This window comes from Natator depressus, chromosome 22 (genome assembly GCF_965152275.1).
Source record: "Natator depressus isolate rNatDep1 chromosome 22, rNatDep2.hap1, whole genome shotgun sequence".
In the NCBI taxonomy this organism is placed as follows: domain Eukaryota; kingdom Metazoa; phylum Chordata; order Testudines; family Cheloniidae; genus Natator; species Natator depressus.
The window spans coordinates 11,204,624-11,219,796 of NC_134255.1; the positions used below are offsets into that span (position 1 = coordinate 11,204,624).

Sequence of the window (15,173 nt, forward strand, 5' to 3'; positions counted from 1 at the left end):
TTGTTGAAGGCGCTTCGGCATCCATTTGGGATGGTACATGCTATATGATCACGAAGTATGTTTATTGTGATCAGCAGGAAAATATTCACTGTCATTATCACTTTTATCCAACTCCAGGGCTGCCCAGTATTCTCGGTGTGAGCCCCAGTTCCATCGACATGCCACCTGTTTCAAACCCCCTTGGAACCTGAGTGCCTCTGAATGCCGGACGCATGATCATAAGTCAGTGAACGGGGTTGCCATTTTTTCCCAAGGGCGGATCCGTAGTATTGCAGTGAGTATTTCTATCTATGGTCACTTTCATTGGCAATGATGAAACCAGGGCCCGTGTGCCTGGAAAGATAGTCTGAATGCCTAGAGGCTTTCCAATTATTATGAAAATCCAGCCTGCAGTACATTGCATTAGGCTGCAGTTTGGGAGTTGAGCTTAACTTGTCCTAAGTTTGCTTTCTTCTAAATGGCACTTTAGTACCTAATATGCACTGTGGGAATCTGTTATGTAAAATTGGTCTGTTTCTGAGTATGTAAGAATGTTTTTGATAAATGCTCCATATTGCCTGCTTTGATTCATTATTTATGTTCTTTAATGGTAATCAGGGAAAGGGGCATTTCCTTTCTTTCCTTTCCTGGAGACAAAGAACTGCTGGAATTGCCAAACTTTTGCTTCCCTTTTAGTTACTGTAGTAATAATAATTAATTAATAATATTTTTAATGTATTGGTGCCCTGGCCCAAAACTCCTTCAGAAACCTTGAGGAAAAATGTAGATTTCAGAATAAAATAGGCCAGCTTGCTATAGAATAGCTTCAGTGTGCGAACACAGACCGCAAACCCATTGCGGTCGGTGAGGTTTTAGTTGAGAAAAGATGGTCTTGTTAGGGCACTAGACTGTGCGGCACATTCCCACCTCAGCCACGGACTTTCTGATTAACCTTGGTCAAATCACTTCACTGTTCTGTGCCTTGGTTACCAGAGATGTTTCCTCCACTTGTGGGGGTGTTTTGAAGATAACTTCATAACTACTTGGGAGGTATGGCGATATTAGAGGGATGGAGAGGTACCATGTAAATACCTGCACAGAGATCTAGAAAGGTTTGCCTCATCTGACTGAAATGTGGAAACCATGTATCAGCAGCCCTTGTCTCATGGGGAGAACTTGGTAAAGTATGGATTAGAGCAACATGACAGACACCTACAAAATGTGAGCCCTTCTGTTTTGAAGTTGTATGTTGGTGCCCACCTGAGGGAATGTGGCCTTTGGGTTTGGGGGAATTCAGGTCCTGTTTGCAAGGAGTGGTAGTCATTTGCATTGATATGTGGGTTCAAAGCTGCAAAATGAAACTAGCCATTGGGTGTACGTATATCTGTTACTAACCGCACCGTATGTGACTAAAACTGAAAGAGTGAAAAACAAACAAAAAACCATCCTGAACCTTTCTGTTTTGTTTCTTGCATTTCACTCAACTTGGAGATTTCTTTGGTCGGTTTCTTTTTTTGTTCCTAGTCAGTTTCATGCTTCTGGCTCTCTTGTGCTAACACAGTGGCCAGCACTGGCTTGTTAACTCTCCACCCTACCCGCCTTTCCCCAGAAGACTTGTGTGTCCATTGAAGTTTTAAATAAGGCATGCCTACATTTGGTTTGCAACTCCTTCCCAAAAATGTTGCAACTTCCCCCATCAAAAACTTAAAAGTTAGAGGCCAGATTGTGGCTTGGATTCTGCAGGTGCAATGTCCTGTTAGAGGGATAGTGGGCAGGAAGATGCTTTCCTTCTTGCCCCTCCCTCATCTTGTGTTGCCATGCGAGGGCTAGTCACAAAAAGCTAGATTTTTGGAGGCATTTAGGCACCCAAAGATGCAGGCAGGCATTGGTTTCAATGGGAGTTAAGTTCCTAGGTGCTTCTGAAAATCCCACTAGACAGCTATCTGCCTAAATACCTTGGGAAATCTAACCCAATCCTTGGTCCTTATGCTCAGGCATCACACACAATGGCAGTAACCTCCCCAGAGAGATGGTCTTTCAGGAATGCACACTCTGTAACATTCCATTACAAAGGGAGCTGCAGGGACCACTATGGTTCTTGCTCCTGGTCTTGCCACTGCGAACTTCTTTATGGGACAGCACACTTCGTAATTCCCCAGCCCTCTTACTGCAAGGATGTGCCTTTACAGCTGCCATCTACCTCTGGCCCTGTAATGGTTGGTGGTGACCCTTTGAATCATGTTGTTGGAACGCCTTGAGTAGTTACGTTGAGTTGCTGGTCCCATGAAGAGGAATAGAGCCTGCTATTCCTTTTGTTCAGGTGAGTGTTTCTGTGACTGTATGTTCCTCCCAACATCAGTGACAAAGAGAGACCTTGTTTACTCTACTATCACTTGCATTAGGTGAATCCCACTAGCTGAATTCCACTGTTGCTTCCTGCAGCCAGAAACCAGCCTGAGCATTGCTTACCCATGAAACACCCAGGTGCCGCACTCGTCTGCCTTCGTGATGTAATTCTCAGGCAGCAGCCCAGAACAGCCGGTCGCTAGGGAAGTGCCATAAATCCAGCCCTCACTGGTGCTGGTTTGCTCCACTGGGGACATGAAAATGAAATCCCCTGGAACCAGCTCAAGCTCGTCGTCATTCTGCGGGATGTAGGGATAGATCACTTGCAGTGTCTGGGGAGATGGAAGAGAAAGAGAGAGCATGTGAGAAGGGCATTACAGAATCCTGGGCCATGCGAGAAGGCTGAAGGAATGAACTCGCATATGCCTCTCCCCGGCTGTCTACTACCTTCCCCCAACTAGACAATTAACCCTTCTTAGGCCAGTAAAAGAGAGAGCAAAGGGGACTATAGAAATGAATGACAGGCATTAAAGATGGAAAAGCCTTGTGAAATCACCCAGTCCCACACTCCAGCTGCTGCAGTCTCAGCTTTCTGCATTGTATTACCTAGTCCTAGTGCTTTATTCATTCTAGTTTTTAACAGGAAGTCAGACTAGATGATTACAGTGGTCCCTTCTGGCCTTATACATCTACAAAAAACATCTTTAGAATGTCTGCCACGTCCCATCGGGAAAGTATTCAGTCCTCATTGTCGGGAAGTTTTCAGTTTTCAGTTTCCATTTGCCCCTTTCATCCCCTTGCTCCTAGTCAAGCTGCTCCTTGTGCCATCCTAAATAATTCCTCCCCTTCCTTGTTCTCCAATTCAGTAAAAAATGTAAGCACGTGCTTAACTTGAAGCATCCTGTTGACTTGGGTCTACTCATGTACTTAAAAGTTAAACATGTGCTCCAGTCCACAGTTGAATTGGGGACTTCGTATTTACACATGTGAGATTCCCAAGGATAATCTTCTATGTGTTTACTCGCATTCCAGTTAAAAGAGCATTTTTCTTCCCCACTCTTTATTGGCTTTGAAAGTGGGGCAGTGACCCTTTGTCACTGGGCTAATACGTTTGAACTCATGATATTCTGTTCTCAGAACTGTTTACGAGGACATGAAGAAAACAAAATTAAAGGCGATGAGGAGAGTACAGCCTAGACCATCTCGTTTTACTATTATTTCTTAAGATGAATGGGCTCAGGTTTCAAAGTAGGCAGAGAAGTAGCGAGTAATTAGAATTCTACTTCTGTCTGTTGCACTGTGAAAATATATATCCTGTTTTGTGTGTTCATGCTTGTTTGTGTATTTGATGTGCACACAGGTGCACGTATTGGGATGTGAGTGTACAAATATAACCTGTAATGTTCAAGAGAGCATGGATGGGATTTAAACGATTTTTGTTTTGTTTTGTTACATGTTTACAAAAGGGCAAAAAGCCCTGTAAAACTGGACAAAAATGTTCTTATGGGGAAAAAAAATTGCTTTGAATGCCATTGTTCCCTTCTGCCAGCTGGGAGCTAGAATGTGTTGTAGGTCATGAGATAGAATGGCAAGTAACCTTCTTTGCTAACTGAAGTGGAGTCAAATGTTGATCAGTAACTTTCCTTGTAAATACTCACAGCCATCCTCCACTTCAACAAAAGGCTTGTTGCCTGACTTCTGCATTAGCAACTTTCATCGCAAAGCAAACATCTAATGAGCAACTCTGTCCTTTTTACGTACCTTGTATGCTCCGTAAGGAAATGTGAGTTGTCATGCCTGGAGCCGACTGTGGCTCCGTTGATTCTAGTATCCTGTTTCTGGCCGTGGCCAGCATCTTCAGAGGAAGATGGAAACTCGTCACCATCCCTTAATATCCCAAGGCCAAAACTTTCACGCTTGGGCATGCCTAAAGCTGTACACCTAATAAAAGTGACAGAGTTGCTGAGCATTTGCTACTCCCACTGCAATCAATAGGAGTGCTGAGTATATACTTTGGTCCCTCTTATTTTCCCCCTGTGGCATATCAAAATCTAGTTTTCTGTGGGCTGTGATACTTTGGTCTAATTTCAGCTGTGGGAATTAGTGTGCAGGTGGCGGATGGTGCTGGTGGCCTGTGATGAACAGTAGGTCAGACTGGACGTTCTGGTGCTCCCTTCTGGCCTTAAATTCTGAGAGTATATCTGGTTCTGGCTCTGCCACAGACACCTTGGGGAACAGGCTGAATCTCTGTAAACACCTTGGGACAGGGCCTAGGATGACCTCCTAGGTCCCTCCTAGATGACCTCCTGAGGTTCCTTCCAACCCTGATATTCTATGATATGTGCCTTTGGACCAGAGCGGGACCCAATCTCAGTTTGGAGCTTTGCAGCAATACTGAGATACAAATCAACTGCAATGGTATTTGATTGCTTTTTTATTTTTTAAACTGAGATGAACTCCAAAAATTACCTCGTGGTTAGCAAATCTTATATCTCGAGAGAAGATTGTGGCGACCCAGTCGCATCCTAGCTTGACGTCGATGTTCTGTGCTAATTTCTCCAGCGTGGGCAAGTGGCTGGTTTGGAAGTGGTAGGCCAATGTCACGTGCAGCTGTTTCTTATGGGGTTCTACATGCACATCTGAAATGAGAAAGATGCAATCAAAAGCAAGTGACTGTCACGTTGAACAGCAGACTCTTGCTCCATTTTCAAAGCATTCATCCCGTTAGTGCAGGAGAATTGAGCAAAACTTTTCAGTTAGCGAAGGAAGACAAATGGCAGTCTGGTCTCTGAAAGCAAAACTATAGAGCTGCGCACTGGTAATGCACCATTGATCTGAGTCTGACCCTTAGGAATTTGATTAGAGGAGCGTTTGGTACCAGGGATGTCTCATGAAATCTTGTATAACCCACTGCCTATTGAGTCTGCATTATGCTTCCCTAGGGTGACCAGATGTCCCGATTTTATAGGGACAGTCCCGATATTTGGGGCTTTTTTCTTATTTAGGCTCCTGTTACCCCCCCAACCCCTGTCCCGATTTTTCACACTTGCTATCTGGTCAGCCTATGCTTCCCCAGCCTGTGTGCCTGATGTACAGAGGAGAGGAATCTGCGACTGCCTGCAGCTCCAGGGTTTGGCAGTCCTTAGGCTCAAGCTACAGAGGCTCATGCTGTTAGCTCTGGAGGTCCCAGGTTGTTTTCGAGCGAACGGGCAGCCTTTCCCCCTATCTAAGGGGTTGACGTTCTCTCCAAAAATAGGCTGCTCAGAGTGGGTTCCTGCATATGGTGCAGGTCTGATGCTCAAAGTTGGTGAGCACTCTCAAACTCCTATTTGCCTCTGACATGGGTGCTCAATACTTTTGAAAAACAGACAGTGGTTTGTTTTTCTTTTTAATTCCCCCACACAAGATCTTTTCTCTCCTGGTCTCTCCACTCTGTGTTTTCTATCTGTTTTGTCTGTCATCCTATGCATCCGATACAATTCCCCTCTCCCCCCCACCCCCCGCTCTGCGCCGTTTTTCCTCCCACAGGTGGAGAACACAAACCGGGGACTCTTAGAGTTCATGTTGAAGTTGAAATATTCAGGTTAACGCAGCTTGACGTCCTGGCTCCACTGAAGTCATAGGAATTTTGCCAGACTTCGGTGAGGTCAGGACTTCACCCACGGTGCTGAAGTATTTTAAAATGAGACACACACACAGTTTGAGGTGAGGCGAGGGTACTCCCAGGATAAGAGGTAAAGTTACTGAGAGATCCTACATAATGAAGGGATTAAAAAAGGTGAACACACAGGTGAAGAAATGAGGAAATGCCAGAAGCTGGGAATGGGCGACAGGGGATGGATCACTTGATGATTACCTAGTAGTTCATTCCCTCTGGGGCACCTGGCATGGGCCACTTTGGCAGACAGGATACTGGGCTAGATGAACCTTTGGTCTGACCAAGTAAGGCCATTCGTATGTTTTATATAAATCATAATAAACAGACCTGTTCAAACTGGAATAAATTGTAAAAATAACTTATTTTCCCTCATTCAACCACATCTAAAAATTAGGGACAGACAAACTGGCAGACATTTGGAGGCTTGGTTCCCAACCCAAAATGTCAGGTGCTTGCCCAGCCCATTTGAATCTCTTTCATTCAGCGAAAAAGGACACATTACAGGGGTGATCTCTGACAAGGGCCCGGGGCATCGAATGTGGGTACGCGACAGCGCTGTGTGCGAGCAATGCACCCGTAAGAATCAGCTCAGAGGAACATTTGGTCTAAGAGGAACAAATCTCATGGGAACAGGCTGCCTGGAGATTGTCAGCGCTTGTTCCTTTTTCTGGTAGGACCAGAAATGGTGAGGGCAGCTGCTCATGCTGTGTTAGGACGCTCCAAAAAAAAAAAAAAAGAAAAAGCAGGTGTTTAAAGCTTCCAGCCATTTCCTCCCTCTTCTGAAAGTGAGTGTCTCTAGGTCACTGTCAGGTGAAACTCCTGGGGACTCAGAACAACCTGCAATTCTACAAGGCCAAGTGTATCTACTTTGTTGTTGTTGTTTTAACTATGGCACCTAAATAGTGGCTGTTCTGAGTTCTGGATGGGGGCTTGCGGCTGTAGTACCTGTGCTGGACCAGCAGCAACATACTCCTGAGAGTCAGAAGTTCGAATCCCTCCCCCACCCCGTATGTACGGAACCTCTGATTTCATGCATTTTAACCCATGTGGTGTAAGCCTGTGAAAATCTAGGACCATCTTTTGCTGTGTCCAGTTTATGCTGGGTGCTGCAGGGGTGGGATGGCACGGAGCTGGTTACAGCTCTCTGATGCGCTGCTTCAGCCTTGTGGCTGTTCCCTCAGGGGCTATATAGCTGCCGGGGGATCGCCAGAGCACACTGAGCTGTGGCCACTCCCACTCCATACTCCTGTCGTGCTTCCTGCACCAGGGCAAGGAGGCACTGGAGTCAGTTTTGCTGGTTCTGTGCCTGCTGGCCACTCCCATATGCCATGGGACGCTCCAGCAGAGAATTAGGGCAGGTTTCCTCTCGCTGTGCATTAGCTAAGTGATGGTAAGCAGGCCCGAGAATCTGGTCCCCAAGACGGTGTGGTGAATTTCCTCTGGACGTACAAAGGCTGAAAGGGGTTTCCCTTTGGTTGTTGAGGTATTTTACGCATCTACACAGAGAGCCGGGTTTGCTTCCAGGAAGCAGAAATTCTGTAAGGAAACTAAATGCACTTTCTGTCTGTGGTGGGGAAAACGTTTGTGCCAGCACAGCTTGAGGTAGTGATCTGAGCAGGAAATTCTAGCCTCAGAGACAAAATGTCTGTTTGAAAGGTTAAAGAACTGTCAAATGTCAACTTCCCTTCCAGGAGATAACACTTCAGAGCAAATGGGTTGTGCTCTTTGAACTGAAAACAATAGGTTCTGTGAAGAGGTACTGAAACCCCAGAACACGTGGTGGGGTATTCCTCTCTCATCTTCCTAGCCCTGGAGCCTCACTTAAAAATCCAACATCACTTCCCTGAGCTTGAAAGCCCTACTTCTGAATGGCATCAAAACTTTTGCATCTGAAAATGCTCTCTGGGGCACCTATGAACAGAGGAATCACTAAAGCAGAGCAGAACAGTGGGCCATCTCGGTCCTATCTCAGACAGTGGCCAAGGCTGAAAACTTCAAAGAAGGCGAAATTCCTACCTTCCCAGACCATGCACCACAAACTGGGCAATACAATTGCATGGAGGGTGCAAGGAGGGTAGATAACACTGACACTGACTAGGCTCCTGATTCAGCAAGGCACTTGGGCGCCTGACTAACTTTAAGCACGAGTAGTCTTACTGCTGTCAATGGGCTAATTACCTTGCCGTATTGGGGATGGTATTTCTTACATCTTTCCCCTCAGAGTCGAGAATAAAATTCAGGAGTCCGGACTCCCAGCTCATGCACTAGCTATTAGATGTCACTGCTTTTCTACGGACAGCATTAAAAAGCTTCTTCCTCAGCATGCCTCCTGTTAGCCTAGTGTTTTGTCATTGGCTCGTCACTGTAAAATGGTCAGGCCTGCCCAGGACGACGGTTAGTGTGTTGCCATGAAAATGATGCCCTTTGAAACAGACATTACGGGATAAGTGATAGGCTAAATAAAGCGTATATCCTCGTCCCTGGCATCTTGGATTACAGTTATTCACTGGACAAAATTAGCTATTTGTTTTAATGGTCACTTAAAAGGGCTTCCTTTATGATAAAGCTCTTTTTTTTTTCTTTTTTTTTTTAGCATAAATGAAATATTGACAGAAGGGGAATACGATTGTAAGAAGAGCATGTTTTGGGGAGGGTAAATTTAGTGTGAGGACCAACCTTGGGAACCAAATGAATTTATTCAGTGTCAGAACCTCAACTGGTGACTTGGGTGGAGTTTTGCCAATTTACACCAGCTGAGACTCTGGCCCTTACTATTTATCACAGAAGGGATACTGTGCAGGGAGTGACACTGCCCCACTAAAAGTGCCTCAACCCTGATTTGGAAAGACCACATCTGGGGGAAAACAGTTCAGTCTCTCTTCCCCACCCAGTCTTCAATCTAGGCTGCTAACAAGGAGGCCAGTTGTGGTGTGGGCATCTGTCCCTCAAGGATTGGACTCTGATTCCTAAACAGCCCCTCCAGAGGTTCTGTCAGGACCTACTGGCAAGATTTTGGCAGCACAGTGGGTGCATTTTACCATGACATACCAGGAGTATTTGGCACTAGTCAAGCTAAAATGCTTGGAGCCCCTATAGCCTGCCTTTGACATTTCTTTCCCGTGTACTCACCCACTTTAGAAGCAGCTTCTGTAGCAAAGTCCGCCGCAAACTTCTTGAGGACCTCAGCGCTGTCCTCCTTGACGAAAAGCCCAATGAAGTTCGAAGACGTGTAGAGTTCTAAAGGCAGGGGAGCAGGGAATTTGCATTTCCATCGCATCACTGTGGCCTGCAGGGCTTCATTGAGCGCATCAATCTTGCTGTCTTCGCACTGCCAATGGAAGCAGGAAAACACGTTCCTTAGGGGGCAGGAATTCATTCACTGGGACCGTATATACCCTTGTAGGGTACTCAGAGAAGAAAGGAAGGGTTCAGGGTGATGGACCTGAATGGTTTTACACCTTGGACTTTCATAGAAGTAGAAGAATGTAAAGAACTAGCATATACATCAAACAAAATGAAACAACCAAGAGCTGAGTGAATACAAAAAACTCTTCCATGGATTTGCATTCAAATGTTTCAGCTAACCAGCTTCAGAGGTATTCACTCTCCTGTTGCATTTGTTGTATGGCCTAGTGGTTGGGGTTCCCCTGAGACCTCCTCCACTTGGTTTCCAAAGAACTGAGCTCATCTCCGCTCGTCACTCAGGCTCCTTTATTTGGCATAGAGCAAAACTATGTTGAGTTGATTAGATTCAAGCATAGGGGTGGGTGTAGGCGGACCACACCCCCAAAATTACACAGCAAACCTCTTCCTTTACATATGTTTACCATTACATTGCATTTACTATACATTACATTACACGTTTTGGGATTGGCTTGGTCACTTTATAGGAACCAATCCCAGGACAGCATGCGCTGTCCATACACAACTTACTCTTTACCTCACCTTAGGTTCCAGGCTTATCTTATCCATTGCTATCTCGTCCATTGTAAATGGTTCCCTGGGTGTTCCCCTTTATTTTAGCTAATACAGACATTCTGTTTACAGATTGCTGATCCATTTACCTCCCTAATCTTGCCTCCCAAGAAATAAAGACGCATCCGTATCTAATTACTCATGGCAAACCAGGCCTGCACCAGTGATGATTATCATGTTTCCAACATGCCCATCACCATAGTAGCCTTCCAAAGTTAGTTACATCAGTGACCCTCTCGGAGGAAGAACTTTCTCTTTCTTGTGATTCCCAGAAGAGATGGGTCAGGTGTCTTGCTTTTCGACTTTATTCTTCAGAAGTTTTACCATAGCCATTCTTATATAGTCGAATACAATGACAAAGCAGGAGTACAGCTTTAATATTAACACAGTATGAAATATTCATAGATAAATACTCCTGAGTATAAGATAAATAATTCCCTAACACCCCCCACACTTTTCCCCAGAAAAGAAGCATCAGAAGCCCAATCTAGCGGGAGACTCTTGGTAAAGCTCTCAAGAGCTCCATTCATAGGTGGAGTTTGTGCCTCTCTAGGTTAGTGTTAGTTATTTTAGCTTAGCTCAGTCAGCCAATCAAAGAATGTGTGTGTGGGGCAGGGGATAGCAGATTTCCCTTTCCGTCAAATGACTCTTTTAGCCACTGAGTGCTGCAGCAATCCATTTCCTGGCATTACTCAAACAAGGTGGATTTCCTAGAATGCCCAAAACAGAGGCTTGATGTGGGGGAAACCTCTACCCCGGTCGTCTTAGAGCACCAAACACCTTGCTTCCAAAACATGGACATATTTTGCCATTCAAAGACTATCCGAGACAGGTTTGCATTGGAGCTGCCACAACTCCAATATTTGCTATGCGGGGCGAGTCCAGCTTTAAGCATTTGCCCAGGAGTCCGATATCATCTCTTTAGAATTTTGTTCTGAACGAAATGCAAAAACAGAACTGGATGTTCTGCACATACAATGCCAGATATTGTCCCACCTGTCAGAGCAAAAGGAAATGTTTAGCATCTTCTCCCATTTTTCTTGCATGGTACAGGCAGTAGGATAAATCAAGGAGTTCACTATTTGTATGTGTTACCCACAAAATGTTTTTGGCTAACATACTTTTTAAGGTGCACTTTAAGTGGATTGTCTGTTGTCTGCCAACAATTCCCCACCTCCTTTATAATTTTGAGTCCACGCTTATTGTAGAAAGGACCTTGCTCTATTGGGTAGCTGGTGTTTATCATGAAGATATGTGAAGCATGCTAAAGATGTCTGTTCAGTAATCTCTTTTATGGTTAATATGTCCATGGTTAGCCAGGAGGATTTGAGTTTTGAGCTATTAGTACATTAAAATTGGGGGCTATTCCAGTTTGGTACCGAAGGAGAGCTGGTGAGATTAAAAGTGGTTATGGATTTGATTTTCTTTAGGGAAAGGCCAGCCAAGCAACGAATAAGATTGTGATATGGCTGCCCTAAGTATCAAACACTGGCCTCTTGGAGGAGCATCTGTGTATATTCTACTTAGTGAGATATGCGGATGATATGGTGATGAGAACTTTAGCGATACACGTGACAATCGTTAAGACCATATTGACGCCGGTCTGTGACTGATACCAATTTAGTACAAGGGACTCATGAATTCTCTTTTGAGCTCTGCCATTCATTTACTCTGTGACCAAGGGCAAGTCATGTCACCCCTCTGTGCTTGTTTCCCCATCTGTAAAGTGTGCAGAGTGACACTTCTCTGCTTCAGCGGGGGGGAACTGTGAGGCTCAATTAGTGCTTAAAAAGATCCCTGGATATAACACCGTATAGAAGTGCAATGCATCAGCAGGACTTCTAGCAGGACACCATCTCCTAGAACTCTAGTGAAAAATGAGCAAACATATTTTTCAGCAGATTTCAAGGACCTAGTCTCCAGTGATATTATTCTGTTAAGAAAGTGGTGGCTTGAATGGACTTGTTTAACAACCATTTTGCTTCCCAGCCTGGTGTGCATCAAGCAAACCCAGTAATAATATTCCCTGAATTCCCTCGAGCACAAAGCATTTTACAATGACTGGAGAAATACGTAACTCAACCTGCTTGAACCTGGTAGTGGTTCCTGCCAAAAAAGACGCACAGGACAATTGAGTGAGAAGCGCTGGCTCACCATAAAGAACTGGCAAAGAGTGATGTGTGGGAAGATGTTGTGAGCCTTGTTCTTCCCACAGATCTGCTTCGACTGCTGCCAGAAATCAGAGAGCTTCTGAGCCAAGGGGCCGGTGGGGCGCAGGTAGAGGACATATTCCCGAGGCAGGGGGTCATCAAGGAATGGGTCCCCCACGTGAGAGAACAACCTGAGAGAGAGGAGGGAAGAGGTGGCTATTCAAGAACAGCAGAAATATTGAGTAAGAGATTAAATTAAAAAGACCCATATTTTTGTAGCAGAAAGAACCAAAATTAGAGTTCTTCCCCACTCCCCACATGTTACTAGCCTTGGGGCCACTGATCTCCAAGGGACCAGGCATGGAAATGTACACTCCTGCTGTCTATATGTCCAGTGTGGCCCAGTTATTATTACTAAGTAGGAGGGAAGTCTGCTCTTTCAGTTAAGTCTCTGGACTGGGACTCGTTCAGTCTTTGGTTCTGCCATAGGCTGTCTGGGTGACCTTGTGTCAAAAGTGCTTCATAATTTTGGGTACCCAATTTGAAACATGTTAAAGGGGCCGGATTTCCAGAAGGCAGAAGTTTCAGTACTCTCTGTAAAACATGCCCTTTAATTTGTTCTCAGTGCGGACACTCAAAACCGAGGCACCCAAAAACTTTTGTTCCCTTTGAGAATTTAGATCTCAAACTCGCACAACTGTGAAGTGGGGGCGATAAAACTTCCTTTCTCTCACCTTTCTCGACCTTGCCTATTGAGATGGTCAGCATTTCGGGGCAGGGACTGTCTCTGACCATATGTCTTACGGTGCCTAGCACAATGAGGCATTGATCTTGCTTGTGTCCCTTAGGTACTGCCCTGGTATCAACAAACAATGACGTGGAGCTTCCATAAATAACATTTCACATTACAGTCTGTAAAGTATGGTAAATAAATCTTATCCACTTTTAAAAATTATTTATTACTTCATACCAACCAGTCACATGCTGCTTGGACACTTCTTCCGCCAGTGGATGTCAGTGCTTTTTGTCTGAGGAGGGGGAGGAAAAGAATATTCCATTGTTAGTGTTAATGGGTAGACAGAAAGTGGATAGTAACATCTGCTGCTTGAATTGGACTCTGCAGCCACCAGAAACCCTGGTAACTGTGGTTCTGGATTTGCAGACAGAGGCAATAACTAAGGGCCAGAGTCTGAAGTCCTAACTCCCGGTGAATAATGCATTTCTCAATGAATGCTCCAATTTAACTCAATGAAACTATTTGTGGAGTCAAGTGCAGGTAGATTAAGGCAATCCAGGCCCATAGACACGCCCCCTGAACTGATGCCCCACCCACTGCACCATGCCCCTGTTCAAGGTGGTAGTGGTAAGGGCCATCCAAACAGGGACAGTCTGCTCAGCTGTTGCAGGTCCAGCCACCACTGCCAGGCTGAAGTTTTGCTCCTTCCTACCCACTACTTCCTGTCCTCAGGTGAGCTGGATTCCTATGGGAGAAGAGAGAACTCAGCTCCTCTGAGCAGTGGCACCATTGTTCGGCTTAAATGAGGGCTTGAGTCAGACTCTGGCCTTAGCTAACCTGAGCGGCAAAGTTAATGTCAACTGTGGCACCAAGAACAGTCAATGGGGCAGAGGGCGGTGGAGTTGCTTTCTCTGCAAGGCAGCAAGGTTAGAACAGGGGCAGAGATGTGCCGTGCTGAGACCACCTAAACCCAGTCACAGCGTTGAATGCCAGATCTTCCAATTTTATTGTCAGCCTCATGATATTTAATGTCATACGTGATGCCCCGGCTTCTGGAGACATGTGATAATGTGAGAATCTCAGCTTTCATTTTAAGAAAAGTATGTTTCTAGTTTCAGAGTAGCAGCCGTGTTAAATAAATTGGTTAGTCTCTAAGGTGCCACAAGTGCTCCTTTTCTTTTTATGTTTCTAGTGCTCATGGTTGCACAGAAAAGTTTGAAAAAGTGACCTGAGCACACTCCAAAGGCTTAAAAACTAGGAGTCAAACAAAAAGTACTCCAAACTTCTTTTTTTAGAAAAAAACTTATAATTGTTTTTAGCCAATCTTGTGACTTTCTCGGATCTGACTCATGATTTTGGAAGGTGAGGGGTTGGCAACATAGCATTCACATATTGCCTCATTGCAAGAATACCCGGCTTAGGAGGTATATTCTCTCTTCCGGTTTTCATTGTCAAAGGGCTGCAGTGTTTTATTTACAAACACAGAGAATATGGTTTCCCACTGCTTACAAAAATGTCTTCCTGCTCCCTGCTCAACCTCTTAGCTGCCCCTATGGCACTTCACATGTCATATCAGCACCATTTGTAAGCAGGACTTATCTAAATGTGAACATACATGGAATCTGGATCTATTCCAAATGCACCTTATTTCAGACTCAATAAAATTAAATGTTGCCTGATCAATTTACACAAGACAGCGTGCAGTGTCTGTTTTCTTTCTCTTTCACCTGGTGTGCTTCATGATAGATAAACCCCTTTGTTTCAGATCCGTTGCTAACAGGATTTTAAAATGACCTACTTATTGGCCTTTTGATCAGCATGAAAATCAAAGGGGATGGATATGAAAATACGGGGCATCTCATTCAGCTTTAAGAAGAGCAGAGAAAAGCAACCACCACCAGGGGGCACAAAGCAAATATTTTCAGCCTGGAATAACCTATGGAAAAACTACTAAATGTGTTTCAGAGTAGCAGCCGCGTTAGTCTGTATTTGCAAAAGGAACAGGAGGACTTGTGGCACCTTAGAGACTAACCAATTTATTTAAGCATAAGCTTTCATGAGCTACAGCTCACTTCATCGGATGCATAAAAGTGGAAAATGCAGCGAGGATGTTTTTATACACACAGACCATGAAAAAATGGGTGTTTATCACTTCAAAAGGTTTTCTCTCCCCCCCACCCCACTCTCCTGCTGGTAATAGCTTATCTAAAGTGATCACTCTCCTTACAATGTGTATGATAATCAAGGTGGGCCATTTCCAGCACAAATCCAGGTTTTCTCTCCCCCCACCCCACTCTCCTGCTGGTAATAGCTTATCTAAAGTGATTAC

General features: G+C 44.8%; 1 protein-coding gene across 1 annotated transcript in view; it reads right to left on the minus strand.

Annotated features, from left to right (window-relative positions):
- UBASH3B (ubiquitin associated and SH3 domain containing B) overlaps nt 1–15,173 on the minus strand; it is a 107,256-nt gene that overhangs the window by 31,431 nt on the left and 60,652 nt on the right. The window contains exons 2-6 of the mRNA XM_074936587.1: nt 13,083–13,136; nt 12,113–12,299; nt 9,113–9,311; nt 4,795–4,964; nt 2,449–2,657 (exon numbers count right to left, since the gene is read on the minus strand). Of these exons, the coding sequence (XP_074792688.1) occupies nt 2,449–2,657; nt 4,795–4,964; nt 9,113–9,311; nt 12,113–12,299; nt 13,083–13,136 (819 nt within the window). The remainder of the gene's footprint in view (nt 1–2,448; nt 2,658–4,794; nt 4,965–9,112; nt 9,312–12,112; nt 12,300–13,082; nt 13,137–15,173) is intronic.